The sequence below is a fragment of the Astyanax mexicanus genome, chromosome 3, assembly GCF_023375975.1.
Source record: "Astyanax mexicanus isolate ESR-SI-001 chromosome 3, AstMex3_surface, whole genome shotgun sequence".
Taxonomy (NCBI): domain Eukaryota; kingdom Metazoa; phylum Chordata; class Actinopteri; order Characiformes; family Acestrorhamphidae; genus Astyanax; species Astyanax mexicanus.
In genome coordinates, this window is record NC_064410.1 from 36991463 (window position 1) to 37011292 (window position 19830).

The 19830-nt window shown below is 35.7% G+C and overlaps 2 protein-coding genes across 2 annotated transcripts in view; one reads left to right on the top strand and one right to left on the bottom strand.

Moving 5' to 3' along the window:
• Positions 1 to 380: 380 nt before the first annotated feature.
• nelfe (negative elongation factor complex member E) lies at positions 381 to 6967 on the bottom strand. The gene is made up of 11 exons (XM_022683105.2): positions 6871 to 6967; positions 5539 to 5623; positions 5241 to 5310; positions 4898 to 5043; positions 4143 to 4217; positions 3941 to 3978; positions 2646 to 2971; positions 1486 to 1630; positions 1130 to 1184; positions 757 to 859; positions 381 to 668 (listed from the first exon to the last, which is right to left on the bottom strand). The coding sequence occupies exons 2-11, from the start codon at positions 5611 to 5613 to the stop codon at positions 598 to 600; spliced, it is 1104 nt and encodes a 367-aa protein (XP_022538826.1). The 5' UTR covers positions 5614 to 5623; positions 6871 to 6967; the 3' UTR covers positions 381 to 597.
• Positions 6968 to 7063: 96 nt separating this feature from the next.
• The window catches only part of skiv2l (SKI2 homolog, superkiller viralicidic activity 2-like), a 30442-nt gene continuing 17675 nt past the window's right edge, over positions 7064 to 19830 (top strand). Inside the window, exons 1-14 of the mRNA XM_022683101.2 lie at positions 7064 to 7597; positions 8003 to 8060; positions 9895 to 10016; positions 10128 to 10249; positions 10841 to 10958; positions 12654 to 12768; positions 15191 to 15265; positions 15557 to 15610; positions 16638 to 16795; positions 16943 to 17110; positions 17421 to 17566; positions 17676 to 17822; positions 19277 to 19361; positions 19451 to 19557. Of these exons, the coding sequence (XP_022538822.2) occupies positions 8048 to 8060; positions 9895 to 10016; positions 10128 to 10249; positions 10841 to 10958; positions 12654 to 12768; positions 15191 to 15265; positions 15557 to 15610; positions 16638 to 16795; positions 16943 to 17110; positions 17421 to 17566; positions 17676 to 17822; positions 19277 to 19361; positions 19451 to 19557 (1430 nt within the window). The 5' untranslated portion in view covers positions 7064 to 7597; positions 8003 to 8047. The remainder of the gene's footprint in view (positions 7598 to 8002; positions 8061 to 9894; positions 10017 to 10127; positions 10250 to 10840; positions 10959 to 12653; positions 12769 to 15190; positions 15266 to 15556; positions 15611 to 16637; positions 16796 to 16942; positions 17111 to 17420; positions 17567 to 17675; positions 17823 to 19276; positions 19362 to 19450; positions 19558 to 19830) is intronic.

Sequence of the window (19830 nt, forward strand, 5' to 3'; positions counted from 1 at the left end):
CCTTTATTTTAAAATGTGTTTTCTTCCTGTATGCTGGTGGGATGCTGTCAAGATCTTATACACTGGCTAAATGTAGCCAGTAAAATCAGCCATGCTCTCTAGCAACTGGAATTTGACCCACCCTGAGATTGTTTACATCTTCTTAATGATCCGGCCCACAATGTTTGATTCTGTCAGATCAAAGTGTTAAAATATACTGTCCTAGATGTTTTTTGGAGGTTCTTTAGTTTCAATTCAATTCAGTTCAAATAAAAATTGAATTGAACTTTAGTTTGAAGCTGTGGAACGCCTCATTGAGCGTAGAGGCAACCCTCAAGAAAAGTTATTTAGAATAAAAATGTTTCCTTTTGTCTTAGAGACAAAAAAATACAAACACCAAGTTTTGTAGTGACAAACTTTACTTAGCGCCACAAACCATAGCAGAGTTTAGCTGATCACCAAACTACATCAGGCCTATAGAAAAACCTGCTGAAATACATATTTTAATAAAAAAAAGTATTTGACTTTGATTTACTTATAAGAAAAATAAAAAGATGCAAAACAAATTCAAACAGAAATGCACAACAGTTTGTCTTCATCTTCGTCCAGAAATGTTTTTCAGATGAAATCAGTATAAACAACTTGATTTCGCTTGTCCCTGTATGAACCCTTGGCACTGTTTTGAACAGCTGGAAAAAAGGGAAAAAAATAATGTATCAAACAAGACTAAAATCAGGTTGTAAATGAATATTAGGTTTGGCAATCACTGTTACTCACCCAGTGAGGCCCACACAGATTTTCCTGTTGCTGCATCCAGCATTGGCTGCTTCCTAGCAATGCTAACTTTGACAGTAACATCTCCCACTGTGGTGCCATTCAGCTGAAAAGGTATAAAAAGAAACGTACACCACATCAAATAAAATGCCATGCATGTTGTGAAAACATGTTGCATGTTGGGGAAAAACAGGTCAAATTTTACTTTTAAATATTTGAATAAGAATATGTAGTTAGAGTGTACCAACTGAATAAACTAAATACAAAATGGAACAGAAAAATATTATTGATAGTGATTTTTTTTATATTTATATATCCTTTAATTTTTTTTATAAGACTGAAAGTAAGGCAGAATGTGTTGCAATTGTGAACTGACCTCTGTTACAGCCTGATCTGCAGACTCCATTTTCTCAAAAGTGACAAAAGCACAGCTTGAAAGAGAAAGACATATTATTAGATGCTTCTTATTAAACATGACAAGATTAGCCTAGCCAGTGCTCGTCTGGTTACTACATAAACCTACAGTGAAGAAAATAATTATTTGATCCCTTGCTTATTTTGTACGTTTGCCCACTGACAAAGACATGAACAGTCTATAATTTTAAGACTAGGTTAATTTTACAGGGAGAGATGGAATATGAAGTATCATTAGTATTTAACAGCAGCAGTGATAAAACTGCCATTTTTATCACCCACATATTAACATATTAGGAAGATGAATCTTAATCATACTTGCGTGGGGAATCCATGGACAGGTCGATGATGGTGCCATGTTGAGCGAAGGCTGTCCGCAGGCTGTCCTCTACTAGCCCTGCTCCATACACATATACTGTGTTTCCTTTCCGTACACTGCGACGCTCTGGGTACGAGTCTGAGCCTTGAAAACCACAAAGAAGACAGAAAAATAGAATCATAAGATGTCAGCTAATAACTGGCAGCAAACAGTTATGCCTTTATAAGCATTATAAAAGTACACATTTGTAGGCTAAAGTTTCTATTAACTTAAATGTTAGTGAGTTAAGTGACTAAATTATTAGCCAAGTCAGTTCAGAAACATATCTGACATCACTGATAAAATCTGATAAAAACCTCATAAATATAGTTTTAGAATAGCATTTGTAGCTCAATAATACACAAACCTTCCACCACTCATGACACAACAAGTCAGCTGACTGGCTCTTTTTGTTGGCCACTAAAAACCACTGGGTTGAGCCCTAATAACCCCCATTCACATTTCAGTCAGTGGCTAAATATATAACAAAAGTCAGTGGCTGAATAAATAACAAAAATATTATTTGAGGATACTTAAAAATGAAACCTATATGTATCTTAAACAGTTAAAAAAGGTTTGTTTTTATGTAAATGTTTGGGCTCTCTGCAAGGTTAGTACATACTAATGCCCCCATTGGCCAAGCTCAAAGTTTGTAGCCTTTTTTAAATATTTTTTTTTTGGTGAATCGTCTTCCTTGTAAAAGACTAAAAGGATCTGTTGTAATTATTACATACACTGCTTAAGAAATTATATTAAGGTCAGGAGACTGTGAGGGCAAATGCAAAACCTTCAGCTTGTGTCCCTTGAAGTAGTACATTTCGAACGTGTTAAAATGTAAAAAAAAAAAAAAAAACGTAGTAGTAGACACCATTTTTAATATTCAGGAAATAAACAAACAAAAGATTAATACACTTATCTTGATTGAAGTAAAATGAATAAAAAGCAGATTTCAGTGCGTAAGTCACCAAAACATTCTGTTCTTCTACAATTCAGCAAGGACGTCAACATATCAACTGTCTGATGCTGACAATTTATTAAAAATTCAATACACATGCATATAGCAAGTGTCTCTGTTTAAAACGCCCACTGAGTGTAAACTTTTGATTATTGAGCTACTTACGTCTAAATGGTCCATCTCGGTCTCGTTCCCTCTCTCTGTCTCTTTCACGGTCCCTGTCCCGGTCTCTTTCTCTGTCTCGACTCCTGTCTCTGTCTCTCTCTTTTTCTCTGTCCCGCTCACGATCTCTCTCTCTGTCTCGACTCCATTCGCGCTCACGGTCCCTCTCTCTGTCCCGATCACGCTCTCTGTCTCTTTCACGCTCCTTCTCTCGATCTCTCTCTCTGTCTCTCTCAGGCTCTCTTTCCCGCTCACGCTCGAATTCACGGTTGGAAGGCGTTCCTCCAGCGTCCTCTTCATCACGGGAGCGCTCTCCAGAGCTAACAAAACTACAACAAGAAGTGAGAGAACAGGTGGATTACAATGTACATACAGTTATTTGAAAAGGTTTGGGCACCCCTATTAATCTTAATCATTTTTACTTCTAAATATTTGGGTGTTTGCAACAGCCATTTCAGTTTGATATATCTAATAACTGATGGAAACAGCAATATTTCAGGATTGAAATGAGGTTTATTGTACTAACAGAAAATGTGCAATATGCATTAAACCAAAATTTGACCGGTGCAAAAGTATGGGCACCCTTATCATTTTATTGATTTGAATACTCCTAACTACTTTTTACTGACTTACTGAAGCACAAAATCATTGAGCTTTGAACTTCATAGCCAGGTGTATCCAATCATGAGAAAAGGTATTTAAGGTGGCCAATTGCAAGTTGTTCTCCTATTTGAATCTCCTCTGAAGAGTGGCATCAAGGGCTCATCAAAACAACTCTCAAATGATCTAAAAACAAAGATTGTTCAACATAGTTGTTCAGGGGAAGGATACAAAAAGTTGAGATTTGACCTGTCAGTTTCCTCTGTGAGGAACATAGTAAGAAAATGGAAGACCACAGGGACAGTTCTTGTTAAGCCCAGAAGTGGCAGGCCAAGAAAAATATCAGAAAGGCAGAGAAGAAGAATGGTGAGAACAGTCAAGGACAATGCACAGACCACCTCCAAAGAGCTGCAGCATCATCGGTCAACAATACAGCGGACTTTGCACAAGGAGATGCTGTATGGGAGAGTGATGCGAAAGAAGCCATTTCTGTTTACATTTAATTTATGCAAAAGCACACCTCAGGTGACTCTGTTTGTGGCGTGCAGAAATGGCTTCTTTCGCATCACTCTCCCATACAGCTTCTCTTTGTGTCTTTTTGGCAGATCAAGTCAATACAGAGATACAAACTAGCATCTAACATCAGCTTATGATACATTATACCAGTGTATGTGTGACCTTATGACACCCAAGCTTACCTCTCATACAGAGATTTTCTGTGAGCTCTTTTAGCAGCCTGCAAATGGAAAAAGAAACAATTTCAGACAATTTCTCACATGAACTTTTCTTCAGTAATAACTTATTTCACAGTTCTACATCAATCATAACAAGCAGATAAATAGACAGTTTCTCTGTGTAAACAATATTATTACTTTACTAAACTGTGGCAATCAGCATTACCTCAGCAGGATCCTCATCTGTGGAGATGCTTCTCTGGAAGGGTAGAAATGCTGGAACAGGACCTTTCTCTGGATCCTGAGATAAACACAACATGCTATTTAATGACTAATTATGAGCATTGCTAGGTTTGTCATTCAGGTCTGTCAAACAATACTGCGATATAAACAACATCTAAAAAACGTTAAATGCCACTGACAAAAGGATAACAGACTTTTTTTTTAAACTAAATAAAATATAAACAATAACTTTTGCTTAAAAAAATGGTAGAGTGTGTTGTTTGTTGTAGTGACTTATAGGTGGTACTTTTCCTAATTCAAGGCAAATTAGCACATGTGGAGACAGTTTCATTATTTTCGTTTTAGTAATTTGCTAATAAAAATAAACAAGCATATCTCAAGATCTAATAGTATGCATATAAAGCCAGAAGTAGTGCAAGAACATATTTATGTATTGCAGAATCACAATATTATTTTTTTTAAATACTGCATTGTTTTAACAGCATATAAACAACAGATTACTTGTTTATTTTCTACTAGAAACACTACATTACAAAACAATACATTACAAAAATATTTTAAAAAATCAGTACATATAATATAAAAAGTACAGTAATAAAGTATATTTACTTGTGTATTTATCACTACTGATTACACCTGAAACAGTAGGGAGATAGAACAGCAACTAATAGACATATATAATCATAACATTCTAAACCATTTTTATATGTGGTAATCATACCTGTATTGAAGACCTACCTTTAATTTCCCCTCAAGAGTTCTTGACCGCTTGAAGCCTGAGTTCTTATTCTCTGATTTGATAGCACTGATGGCTCCAGATTTGATGAGCATTTTGGCCTGTTCAGTGGCTGTCGCTGTGTCCACCACAGGCTGATCTGACAAGGCTTGTAAGAAACATATCACAATCAAATTGGTCTGATAAAAGCCGCAATCCTCTTATAATCACTAAGATGAACTTAAGATATTGAACCACTGCACTGTGAATTGTGCTGCTAATTTGAAAATATGAAGCCTATCAAAAATGAACATACATGTTTTGATCTATTTTGGATACTGTAGTTAATAAATGCAATACACTTACTGCGTTTCAGTCCAGCCTGGCTTGTCTGACTGCTGGAACTTTGCTTCTTAAGTGCTAACAAAGCCTTTTTCTGCCATGATGGAAAAAAAACAGAGCAATTACAAATCAAGTCCAGGTCTGCTTTGTCCAATAAGACAAATTGGCTCATTGATTAAATACTGGAATTGTCCACAGGTAAAATACAATCATATACCTCCCTCATCTCATAGATATTGTATTAAACTTAATGCAACGACATACCAATATACTGCAAAATGATCTTGCAATGTGTCATTGATTCTTACTCCAATTTTTTTACCTTTTTCTTCAACTTTGCATATTTTTTCTGCAATGATTCCTCCTCCTCAGTCAGTGTGCTTGGAAACACGGCCATGGCACTTAAGCTGCAGGGAAGCGACAAAAAAGATTAAGCACAGATTTACTGGTAATTCCACCAAAGGGTACAGGAAGGTATACAAATAATATTGGGTCCAGCAGCTTATAATAAAAGAATAGAAGAACATGACAAGATGCATGAACACTGTGATTAAAAACCAGGGTTATTCTGCCAAATATTGATTTCTGAACTGAACTGAATTATTTTGTTCAGACTTTTAACAGACTAAAGGCTGACACCCTCTCATCACTATTTGCAAGACAAGATTCTTTCTGAGATTATTTCCCATCATGCTTCTGGTGGAGTTTAAATACAATACATATTACATATTAAATTACAAATAATGTGTATATCAATACTGTGATTTATCAGAGACTTACGACTTACTGTTAGGTCTTGATATTTTTTTAATAGAAAACATTTTGTGTTCAACTTTGCCTATAAGCTTCTCTTCCCCCTTTTTTGCTACAACTTTGTATAGCAAAAAATTACAATTCCACTGCTAAACATTTGTTTTAGATAGAATTAATGCAATAAAGAACATCATTCTTGCAAAATGTTAAACTTGTTTGTATCAAAAATAACTGCACCATAAAACAAAGTAGTGCAAAATAACTTTACATATAGCGACTTTAAAGTGCTATATGTGTTTAAAATACTGTACATATTAAAGTAAGAATCATATATGGCGTATTAACTGCAAACTATGTTCTGTCAAATCGTTTGTAAACAGTCACATAAAATATTCTTGCCTTGCGGCTTCCCGTAGCTCTCCTATTGGTTGTTGACATTGTTTACATCAGTATTTGCGTGAGCCAAATCTCAAGGCTTGCGATAATATAAAACACGGTTGATTGTATCTGATAAAGTCTGACTTAAACTTTAAATTCTAACCACCTTACACTGAACGATCGAGATGACGCGACCGCAGCTCGACTATACCAAGACTCTGCTGATTTTATCCCGACTCTGGAAATTTGTTTAGGACAGTAAAATCGCTTGAAAATCGTTAGGTGTAAGGTCGGCATAAACGGTGCTGCAGCTTTAGCTGTAGCTAGGTAAACTAACGCTAGTAACTGGGAATGAGCCAGTTGGCTGCAGCTAGGTTGCATTAGGACATTCTGCTGAATTTATGCTACAAAGTCGCCACACACAAACCCTGATTCCTTAAAAGTCCACTGTAGATGTAGAAGGCGCTCCGCGTTTACCTCTACCTTTAATATTTTTAACAAACAAACAAAAAACACATTTTACCCCAAATTTGCTCAGCCGACTCTGGTTGTTATCGTTTTTTCTTCTGCTCTCTGTGTCCCACACTGCACGTCGCCGTGCTGCCATCTGACGGACCGGCACAAGCATAGCATGCCAGTTATTATTATTTTATTCTATATTTTTCGTTTTTTAATTGAAGCTATAAGAAACAACCACACTGGAAAAAAAGAAATCAAAAGGAGACACCAACAAAAACATACACAAAGTACACAAAAATAGAGCCAGAGGAAGTGGCCCAATTACTTAAATGTTTGCAAACATATTTTTTATACAATAAAAGACACATTATATTGAAAAGACGGTTACTAAAAACACAATGTATATACTGACTTTTACGCGAAATTTAAAAACAAAAATCCCCTAACTTCCAAAATACATCTACCCAAAGCATGTCATGTAATACCAGCAGGGAATCTCTATTAGAGGGGAGAAACCCCACTTCAGAATCTCTTCTGGGCTTGTTTGACCAGCAGTGGGCGCTCCCCGAGTGAGTCCAATATGAATGGGTCCAATATAAATGTCCAAAATAAATGTTAAATCATTTTTACACATAATTATTTGAGCTAAATGTTCATAAATGTAAATACACGAGAGCTATACCTACCCTTTGTGTTTTTAAAAAGGTATTGTCCCTATATATCCTCTCGTTAAAAGAAATAAACGTTTTATTATGCTTTGAAGTTATCTGGTAAGACCACAAGGCAAAAAGGTATGTACTAATTGAATACAATGTATTTTAGTTGTACGTAGTTATCATAAACACTTTTTTGTGTTTAATTTTATATTTTATTCTTAACAAATGAAGATTGAGATTATGCTTTTCCTAAATGTATATATTAAATTATAATAAATTATTTTGACATGTAGATAATAATGTAATTGTATAAATTGTTCATTTCTCTAAATATTATTTTTTATCTTACATTTTTTTGGGCTCAGTACGAGATGTTTATGAGACTTTTATTGTGTACTTTCAAAAACACCGTGGCTGTCTCGAGTAAGCGCCCTTTTTAGTGCCCTAGGTAGGCTGCGTGTTACCTGATTGGAGCGGCGTGACAGGCCACGAAATTCCGCCTCGTTACTTCCTCCTGCCCTGTGTTTCTTGTTTCTGCAGCTTCAGAGATTTCTGTGAGGCATACACTGCAGCCTGAGGGTCAAGATGGATAAGTTAGGTAAGCTCGTCATTTTCTATGATTTTATGTAATGTAGTTTTGTGTGCTGGTTTCGCTTCACTGGCTCTGAATGGCAATTAAAGAGCTGGTCTCACTGGTTACAGACAACTTTGCTGAACTAGGCTAAATAGCTTAATGAATGTCTGGGTTTATCTGTGTTCAGTTTTTACTCACGAAGTTCTCTTTATTTTTGCCTGGTGTTGCTGCTGCTGTTTCTTCTGGTTTGACACTCATTTTAGTTTCTTCTGGAATAAGGGTGTGTAAGTTCAGCACAGCAATAGCTTTAGCTAAAATATGCTGTAGTAGCTAAACTACTACTGTAGTTAGCCTAGCCACAGCCTATAGCCACAGTTGGAAATGAAGTTTCAGGGTCTTGCTTGTGAGACGTTGGTTAATGGGCTCATATCTGTTATATTTTTGTATTTTATTTATCACGGATGAGAAAACGGGTGGTAATTCTGTTTCCATGAACATTTCCTACCACTTAATAGTTTTGTCCGTTATAATTAACAGGCTATGTATATATTGTTATGCTATGGATATTGTTTTGGTGTGTATTGTTGACAGATCAGCTATCCCAAAGCATCTGAGCACAGAGATGATTATTGAATGAGCATCATGTTGAACTTAGACAATCCGGTTTACTAATTGGTTAACACTTTATTGGGAATACCCTGATAACAAAACAGTGTGTTAGGTGAGTTAGCACAGCACCAGTCTTAGCTAAAGCGTGCTGTGTATCAAGGTTATGATATTCTTTTTGTTTTTCATTGTCGTTTAATTTTATTTCGTTTTCACTTTTTCTCCTCCTATTAAATTAGTTTTAATTAGGTTTTAGAGTGTACAACAACCAATTTTCCACAAAATGTGAAAAACTTTATCTGTAATTTCAGTTAGTTTTAGTTTTATAAGCTCTCAATTCAGTTACAGTTAGTTACTGTTTTTTTTATTACTATTTCTATTTCTAGTTTATATTAGTTTTAGTTATATAGTTTTATTCTTTAGTTCATTTTCAGTAACGATAATTACCTTGTTGTGTGTATAGTTGGGAATTAACTTTCAGGGTCCTGATTGTGACACTTAAAGGGCCCATGTCCTCTAGCTAGCTATTTGCTAGTACAGAAAACAGTGTTAATGAATTTAAATTTATTGGTAATACCCTAATAGCAAAATTATTCTAATTTTTTCCATCGCTAAAGTATTGAAATAGTGTTTATCTCAGACTTTAGAATTGATTTATCTGTGCACAGTTGATTCAACATTTTGGTTTTATTCAGTAGTATAAATTTTTTTAGTATTTTTTCAGATCAGCAATTTCAGTTGAATATATCATATAGCAGCAGATGATATTCGAGAAGTGAAATGAAGTTTATTTAATTTACAGAAAGTGTGCAATACTTCTTTAAACAAAATTAGCCAGGTGCATAAATTTGGGAACCCCAACAGAAAATGTACATCAATATTTAAAAGATTCTCCTTTTGCAGGAATCACAGCCTCTAAACTCTATAGCTATAACTCCAATAGCTTCTAATGGGAGTCTGGCATCTCCAGTTCAGTCAGGCTTGATGGTTTCTGAGCATGGACAGCCCGCTTTAAGACACACCACAGATTTTATAAAGCCACAATATTTACATAGTATATTAAATCATCATTATCGAAAAACGAAAGTAGAATAATTTAGTTGTGATTTGGATCCTGTAAATAAATGTGTATTAATGTTACATCAGTTTAAAACTTTACTCTGGGTTAGATTCCCATCTACATACTTACATCAATTTACAGTTGGCAGTTTCCTATTATAGTAATAATAATAATGTTGAAAAATCTGTTTAGAATTACCCCCGCCTGGTCCAGATGACTTACCTCTCTCGTTGCTGGAGATGGGCTGTTCAGGGAGGTTTGAGCTGCTCACACATTCATTACCCAGCAACAAGCCCATACAACCACAAAACACAGTAAGTTATTTATGCTGAATTATAATGTTGTACATATGTACATAAGTTACTGTCTGTTCAAGATGAAAAATAACAAATTTTTCCCCCTTTAACCATTTTACCTCCTCTCAGCTCCCTCACGGACTTCCACCCACCAATGTAGACCTGAAGATGGAGGTCGAGAAGCGTTTTCTTCAGGATCCTGCATGGATGCCCATCCACGACACAACAGATGCATTCCAGAAATTTCTGAAGTATTTTACCATATTTACATTTTTAATTTATGGCATGAAATCAATGCTAATATTAAGACTATTGTCTGACAGTGTTGTGCTCATGATCAAGCAGGGAGTCAAATCCTTTTGTTACTATTTATTTTGGACTTTAGTCCTGGTAAAAAGGTTTTCATATGATCTTGTATTAAATATTTAAAACTCTTATACTTTTTATTAAACATTTACCTTGATGCATATTCTTGAAAATGTCATATAAATTAATTTAATTGTCATATTTTCAGGAGTATCGTATCATAAAGATACCCTGAAATAACATGATATTAATTTAGGGCCATATTATCCACCTCTACCATCCACTTTTGGATACTACTCCAAAGTGTTTAATGCTTTATCGGTGTCTTCTGTAAATTATGTGATTTGCAGACCAGTTATGAAGCCTTTAAAAAGAGTATGTATAAAAAAACATTTTGATGTAAATACCTTTAAATTACGTTACAAATACATTGTTTTGGTTCAGATTTGGTGTTGTGGAGAAGGCCATTTAAATTTAAAACTTGATTTCTAAACAATCTCATGTGCATCAGTAATGAAATGTTGTGTATGTCTCAGGCTGACCAAGAGGGACAGACAGGTGGACTCTTTGCTGCACTGCTCTCTCTCTCCTTTACACTCCAGCCTGTCTGTAGTGAGAGACCCCACAACTGGCATGCTGTTGGACTTCACTGAGGTAATACACATTTTATTTTCACCTTCATTTGTACTTTGTAATTTGTTTTACACCCTAAGAATAGAGTCTGTGAAGTCAAGTAATTTTTCAGACTATACTGGACAGCAATCACAGACTACCAGCAGATAAATATATGTCCAGTTCCCCTGAAGATCATCCATCATCATAATAATGCACAAGCTACATGAACAATAACACTTGCAGAGTAGCTGAACTATCAGCTTTGTGACATACAGATGAAAAATAAATTAATTATTAGAAACCTGGATGTCACAATCTGTGAATGTTGATTATGAGAATTCACCCTGTTGGATGTTGGAAATCATAGAGTTTCACATTTAGGTTGATGTGAACCCTGCATGCTCACCATAAAACACTACAAAATTAAGCAATTAGACACCAGAGGGATTATTGGGATTAATGCCTATGACCGCAGCCAAGTGGTGGTAGCACAAATCTCAAGTGTATTATTTTAAATATGGCACAGTTTCGTTATCACTGTTTATTGAAAGATTTTGAGTTGGAAAGGGTGAGAAAATATGATCTGTTTGGTTATAAAAACTCTGCAAGGTAAAATAGTTCAATTGCTGCTCTGTTTGTAGCTGTGCTGTTTGGTTTGTAAGTATGTTTCGCAGTAATACATGGAGAGCTTTGGCTACGGTGCATTAACCGCTGATAACGGCACTCATAAAAGGCCTTTCAGCCAATCACATTGCAGTGTAGAGTAATATTACTCTACTATGGCATTCCATATAATTGATCATTGCTGTTTCTAGACCAATAGAAATGCTCTAAATTTTTACAACGACTTTAATTAAATGATTTTTTTTCTCCTGTAAAGCTGCCATTACTGATTCTTTTTAGCCCAAAACATTGTTATTTTTTCTGTTCCACAGATACCAGTTCTATGTCTCAAATTTTGTACAAAAAGACATGTAAAACTCAGTGGGGGTGTTTAATATATGATTACACTCCCTAACTGTAGGGGGAGCCCAGGAGCACAAATACCAATTTATTGCAAATACTGCTTTGAATGGAAATCTTAAAATCAAGATATTTTTTTTATATATATAATCACAATTTACTATGCAAAATAATGTTAAGATATTTGAATTATTTGAATTGGAGATAAATCCCCACTGTCACTATATTGTCTCCCACTCCATTTTATATTATATATCTTATTTCTTTTTATTTATATTTATATATCTTATTTCACTCCCACCACTACTGCACCTTGTTTCTGTCTCAAGTATGTCTATTTGTGTCCCTGTATTGTACACATAGTGTCTCCCTTTCTCTTTTATTATATCTACTATCTGTACTTGCTGTAAAATTTGGGAAGGAGAGTAACGTAATTTCAATTCTCTGTATGTCCTGTACATATGCAGTATTGACAACTACTTGACTTGACATCAAAACCTTCTAAATATTTTGTCTGAATTAAAACTTTAAACCATTTAAAAACATCTATCCTAACATTTGGACCAGGTAGAAAATTTTGTTGGATTATAATCATTATACACTTTTGTGGTTTCTGTTTTATCCCCACTGGTATAACTGCTTTGCATGTACTTACAAAATAATAATCCTTAGGATGTAATAAAATAAAAGTTATAGGAATATGGGGTTACATTTTTTTCTTGAATGAAGTTTAATAGATTTTAGGGTTTTGTTTCTTTTTCTCTTGTTTAGGTTTTACTGGAGCATACTGGGTTATCAGCAAAGAATTCATTTTCCTTGCAACGACAGCCAGGACCTCCCGCAGAGAGCCTGAGGGGGAGCAACACAAACTACCCTTTTCTTCCAGGTACAACACCTGAATTTTGTTTTTCCACCCACTGTGTCATAGTCACCTTTACTCTCTCAGCTTGCATCCAGTATTAGTCACAGTTCTATCCTTGTTATTCTGTAGCTCACCATAGCCTTAATGTAGTTTTTTTTCCTGTAGTGCAAGAAACCAGCTGAAGCATCTTATAAAAAAATACTGCCCACACATCAGCGCAGAACAGCTCAGCATGCTCAGAGGAGCTGCCCTGCTTAGTGTTCTGTCTCTATTACCCGCTAACAGATGCCATCAGTTAGAGGAAATTTACACTGTTTAGACTTAATATAGGCTTGTAATGTATACAACATACACTGTCATGGGATAGTCATTGGATTTCACTGTGTCACTATAAAAAAATCCCACACCTGTGTAAGTTGTAAGGTGTTATCTTGTTAGTGAGGTTGCACACTGACTAGCATTCTCACAGCAAAGTGACGTTAATTTAATTATTAAATTAATCTTATATTGGAGTGAGGCCAGGTGGATGTATGGATGTACTGTAAAAATGTCAAAGAAGACATTACGACCCACAGTGGACAGTGCAGTGGGTAGTAATGCTTCTGACCAGTGGTGTCTGGCTTGAATTGTTCATGCAAAGCGACAAGCTACTGAAATCCCTTAGTCATTTTAAAATCCTGTTCCATTACATTTGGCATGGCGTGCTATAACTGTGATAATTATCATGCACACTTTGCATAACCATATTTAGTTTATCTGAGATATGAGAGTACAATTGGCAAAATGGCACCTTATTTGTTTGTTTGTTATTATTCAGCTAAAAATGCAGTTTTAGCAGGAACAAAAAAAATCTAATAAAAATAATTTTTTAAAAAGTCAGCTACAAGTTGCTGTGCGATTTATGCACCCAATATGCACTTTTCATTATTGTTAGTTACAGGTTCATGTTAATTCCTCTGTTTATGATCTCAGCTGAAGTAACAATAATATACGTTTTAGTGAGAAAAAGTATTTTCAATAAAACTATGCTCTGTCGTAGGGATGGGCGATAAAATAATATCACGATATTTCAGGGTATTTTTGCGATAACGATATGCTTGGCGATATAGGAAAACAGAAAAATAATATATTTTTTTTTAATATCACGATATTTCTGTGTCACGATTAGGGTTGCAGCGGTAACCGGTTTCACGGTATACCATGGTATTAAAATGCACGGTTATCATACCGTGTGTGTTTGCTTATTACCGGTAAAACGCAAGCCAGCGGAGAAACTCACCCGCGCATGCGCAACTCTGCTCCGCTTCAGCTGCTCAGCACACAGCAGTGAGAACAGCAGAAAGTGCATCAGACTAAACAAATCTCCGTCCGCCTAAAAAAAGGCTAAACTAAAATCAGCAGTGTGGGACTATTTCAGAGACCCGCCGAACGCACCCGAGGATGGTTATCCGATTTATAATCAATGTGGCCGTAAAGTCACAGCTAAAGGTGGACATACGTCAAACCTGTTCTCCCATCTCCAAGAACACCACCCCGCCGTGCAGCGCAAAGTATGTGTTTAGTTTATAATTTTAATCTGAACATAAATAAAATCTCTTTGTAGTCGTGCACAACCCATGCGGTAAGCGCCCGCAAAAGCGCTGAGTTATCCAAAATTTGGGCACGCAGGTACAGGCGTGAAGTGCGTGCTACGACGGATTCACGTGTCCGTGTAAAGGTCCTGGCCGGACTGGATGTGAAAGACGCCATTCATTTACATGCGTTCATTTTCAAATTCTGACGTGCCTGTTTTTCATGTGTTAAAACCAGACTCAGAAATAAATCCCCTCTATCTGGTTATATACCAACTTGGCAGTAAAACGGACGTTTACAACAGTTGTTGATCAGACACTGACCCAGGCTCAGTTTATCAGATATTAAATAATTTAAACTTAAATAATTGTACTGAATAGTTTAAACACAGGATCTTTACTTCTTAGAGGACATGTAATGTGTGACACGTGTGTTTGTGTGTGTGTGTGTGTGTGTGTGTGTATATATATATATATATATATATATATATATATATATATATATATATATATATATATATAATTATATACACCCTTAATGACCTTAAGAGTAGTGGAAAAACCTGGTTTCCTTCACCTAATGGTGTACAGTTTATTTTTTTTAAGGAGACATTATCTATATAGTTGTTCCAGGTTTCTACAATAAATAGTTAATTGAACAAAAACCTTTGTTGTAATTTCTTTAAGGGTCAGTTTAATAATATATGTAACAAACTGTGATACCGTGATAACCGTGATACCGCGGTATTTTCTGAGACGGTTATCATACCGTGAAAATCTCATACCGTTGCAACCCTAGTCACGATATAATATTGCCCACCCCTACTCTGTAGCTCATTCCTTCTTTCATATATTGTTTTTGTGCCCAATCTCAGGTGGTATGGAGGAACTGACATTAGAGCAGATAAAGAAAAAATCTGAGCTGGAGGAGGACATTGACTTTGAACATGGTATGCATATAATCTTTGTAATTTTTTGCCTATACTGATCTGAACACATTTGGGTTTAGTTTAGACATTTTTGTGGATTTTAAGTTAATATATTTTTACAAGCATTATTCTGTGCCTGTGTGAGTATTTTTTTTACCACTCTCAATCAGCCAACATGTCAAATGTCTAAATATGTTTTTTAATAATATGTGTATTTTAACTGCCACAACAGTTCCAAGCTGTTTTATTGTCCAGCTCCATTGACAATGTTTATGTACATTATAGAAATTATTTTTTTTCCCTCTGTTCTAGATTTACTGGCAGTACCACCAGGTCTAAAAACTGGCATGGACTTCAGTGACAAAGGTTTGACTAAAGTTTTTCAGACTATTTTAATCTGTGCTGCACAGTATGGAGAAAATATTATTATATTAAAATGTTTTATATTACACTTTTACACAATAGTTTTATTATGTATTATTTGAGCAGCAAGCTACAACAATTGAAGCTCATCAAATTTGGGTAGTATCAACAGGGACATCAAAAATAACTAAACTGTGGAAAAGAAGTGAAATTAGCTTGTTTTAGAAAGATCGATTAAAAACACGATTGAAGCAAATATTGACCTACTAAAATCATTGATGTCTGATTTGGGTGTGTTTTGGTGTCCTGTTATGTTCATTTGTCCAGATCAGTTTGATTCTGTGCATGTTTAATTATCCAAAAGATGTCTGAAACCAAAAAAATACAAAAAACAAGCTGTGTGAATATTACTTACTCTATTGTTAATTGTTCCTGGTTAATGGTTCAATTAGGATAATTAATTCGTTTTTCCTTAACAAAAAGTGTTTTTTTCCCTGTTTCACTACTTTATTACTTTTATAGACCAACATATAAAACAAAATAGTTTTACATAACATTAAAACATAAAATTACAATTTTGTTTTAGTTTTTGCTGGGGGTGGTTGCATATATGTGGGACAAAGCGTTTTCATACATGTTGATGACTCTAATTAAGACAAGTAGAAGACGTTTCATACTGAAAAATCCTTTTTTTATACAAATACATATTTTTCCTAGAGCTTATTTAACTTCTGAATCTTTAAAACTGGCCAATTTGACCCGTAACATAACAGGAGGGTTAAACCTGCAGAAAGGTAATTGAGGGTTGGAGATCACTGATTTATATTTAGTGGATCAATACATAGTTTTATTCTTCAAAACATCCACAATATTTTCTATTGAGAAATATTTTATTAGTTTGTTTTCTGTTTTGGATATTGCAGCCTTTGACCTTATCTGTACTCAATAATTATTAACAAATAATACGTTTCAGTGTTAATCCAGTTAGTGATCTCTCACTCTATCTGTATTTGTGACCCAACTTATGCAGAAGCCAAAACCACCAAAGGTGAAGTGAACCTGCTCTCGCTCCTTTCCACGTTTGATGACATAATTGATCAAATGCCCGAGGAGAAAGATAAAGACAAAAAAAGTGGAGAGTCTTCAAAGCTTTCCAGAACCAACAGTCTGGAGGATCTGGGCATTAAGGTACAGATCTAAGGCATTGTCAGTATCAAATAAGTATCAAACGTGTTTAAACATTAAGTGAAGTTTTTTTGAGTAATAATTACTAAATATTTTTTTATAGATTAGAATCATTTTGGTGACATTTGATTCTTATTTTTTCTCTTCCAGGACACACAGAGTTCCTTTACTCCGCCTAAAACCTCACAAGCTGACAAAACTGCAGAGATGAAGAAAAAAGAAACAGAAGCTAAGAAAGAGAGAAAGTGGGCGGTACCTGTGGACATCAGCTGCCCCTGTGATGATTTTTACAAAAGAATTCCTGACCCTGCTTTTAAGGTACACTTGGAGTAATTGTGGCTACACAAGCTATTGTATATTTTCCTTGAAATAGAAAGAAACAAAAACTTCCCTAAAATAAAAAACTTTAAAATGTCATACCATAGCAACTCTAATTGTTTCACAATTTCATGATAAATGGACCAATATAAATTCTCCAGAATCTTTTTACATTGATTCTATTAAAAATGTAGAAAATATCCTCCTGCAAAATTGCTGTTTGAAGATACAAAGTCTCTGAGAAGGATGTTATATATTCTTGTGTTTCCTTGTAAAGTGATTAGTTCCTCTGTCTCTTTGTGTTTGTCAGTATCCGTTTGAGCTGGACACTTTTCAGAAGCAGGCCATCCTCAGGCTGGAGGTTCATGACTCTGTGTTTGTTGCTGCTCACACCTCAGCTGGCAAGACTGTAGTAGCTGAGTATGCCATTGCACTCTCCCAGAAACACATGACCAGGTTAGTCTGTGTGTGACTGTGGTTTAAATTTTTTACATTTATTTGTTTTAATGAAATTAGTATTTTGTTCTTTTGTATTCCACTTTAACCCACCTGTTTTCCCTAACAGGACCATCTACACTTCCCCCATTAAGGCTTTGTCCAATCAGAAATTCAGGGACTTTAAGAACACGTTTGGAGATGTTGGCCTTTTGACTGGAGACGTCCAGTTGAACCCTGAGGCCTCCTGCCTCATCATGACTACTGAGATATTGAGGTATTAATCAACCATTAACTATCATCATGCCATCTGACTGGTTGAAAATAAAAGGTATTGTACATTTGGTGACAATATTGATGTTTTTGCTGTACCTGTCTACTGCTCACCACTAGTTGCTAAGTAACAACAATGGCTGCTTTACTCTTAGCTGTTGCTCTTTAATAACTAAACATTCAGATTCAGAAAAGACAACTGTTGTGGTCTGTATTTTTAGACTGTGTTTTTAAGCACTTCTTGTCCTTTACAGTGTTAAACTGTAGCTGTAAATTGCACCCAAAATGTTATTCGCCAGAGCACACAATCTGAAGCGTGCGGCAGTTTAATTAAAGCAAAAATAGAATATTAATGCATCTTTTCAGAGAAATTGGTACTTTTAGCCCATAAGCTTCCCCTGCAGACTTCTAAAGATGTTAAAGGGGAATTCATGCTTCTGCAACAAATCTGTGCCTTAGCCTAAAACACACAATCCCAGATCAAAACTACATATTGTGGCGATGCAGAACGTAGCAATCTGTGATTGATCCTCTGAGCATCATATTTTTCTCTTCCCATTTCCACCTTCCCTGTGTAGTTACAGAGCGACGGAGATGCACCAATGAACAATATAAATACAACAGCGTAGACCTCTTGCTCAAGCTACACCTCAAGCCCTATCCAGACAGGAGTAGTTTCTCAGGGGGCCCTGGGGTAATTTCTTTCTTTATGGGGGAGCCCTCTGTGACTTAATTCCCATCTGGATAGACCATGTATGTGTTTTTCTCAGAAGTCCTCTGAGAAAATTACAGGCTGAATTACCTTCTGTTTTTCGCTGAACTCCAGAAATTTTAGTCCTGTCCAGACTCTGAGTTTCGTCTCCTTGCATTTAATAAAATAGCTATTTGTCCACTGCCACGCACCTTAATTACACTTTGGGCACATGTTTCCACGGAGATCCATGTAAACACAACAGTAAATGGAAATGGAGGAGCTACTGAACGTGATGTATTGTGACCAAGAAAAGCCAAAAAACGTACTGGTCCTCCTGTTTTTTCAGTTGTAGTCCAGATGCAAGAGTTTTTTTCACTGAGTAGAAGTGTGAAATTTTTTTCACAGACGTCCTCCTGAGAAACTAGTCCTTTCCGGATAGGGCTTTAGACGCTCCATTTGACAAGGAAGTATTATTAAGCCTTAACTGTACATATTTGTGATGAAATTAGCATGGTTTGGTGGGCAAAGTCACACAGAGAATACATCTTGCACAATATTAGGGTAAATATGGTATTCACAAGTTCTCATGCTATCTTGAATCAAGCGTCTGGTTTTATTCACCAACACTCTAAATAAATATGCATAGGTTTTGTGAGTGGAGCATTTTATACCAGGCCACTATGAATGACTTTCTGTGTAAGGAGGCTGAAGCTTTCACTGTCTGTCTCTTTCTCTCTCCCTCTTTCCCTATCTCCCTCTGTCAGGTCAATGCTCTATAATGGCTCAGAGGTGATTCGCGACTTGGAATGGGTCATTTTTGATGAGGTTCATTACATCAATGATGCAGAGGTATGAGATCTTTTCAGTACAAATAAATGTAATCTGTATTGAAATGAATATTACAACTGATGAAATTACAACCTCTTTTTTTCTCCTAGAGGGGTGTAGTCTGGGAGGAGGTGCTGATCATGTTGCCTGAACATGTTAGCATAATTTTGCTAAGTGCTACAGTGCCTAATGCAGTGGAGTTCAGCGAATGGATTGGGTATGTACCATACATACCGTACATACAGCTTCCCTTATACTTAGCATAGCGTGGTCATGCCGCTGCTTAAAAAATCCTGACTTTACAGGAAACTCTGCAATATGAGTCATTGTTCAGAATAAATTACTATCTTTTCACTTATTTGGCAGAACACCCAAAAAGGCATTTATTGTAATCTGCATCACTTGGCATAATAATGATGAAATCACACTCCTAACAAACCAAGTTCTGAGGCCTGGTAAAATCTAAAATTTAAGGCCCGTCCATATGTGT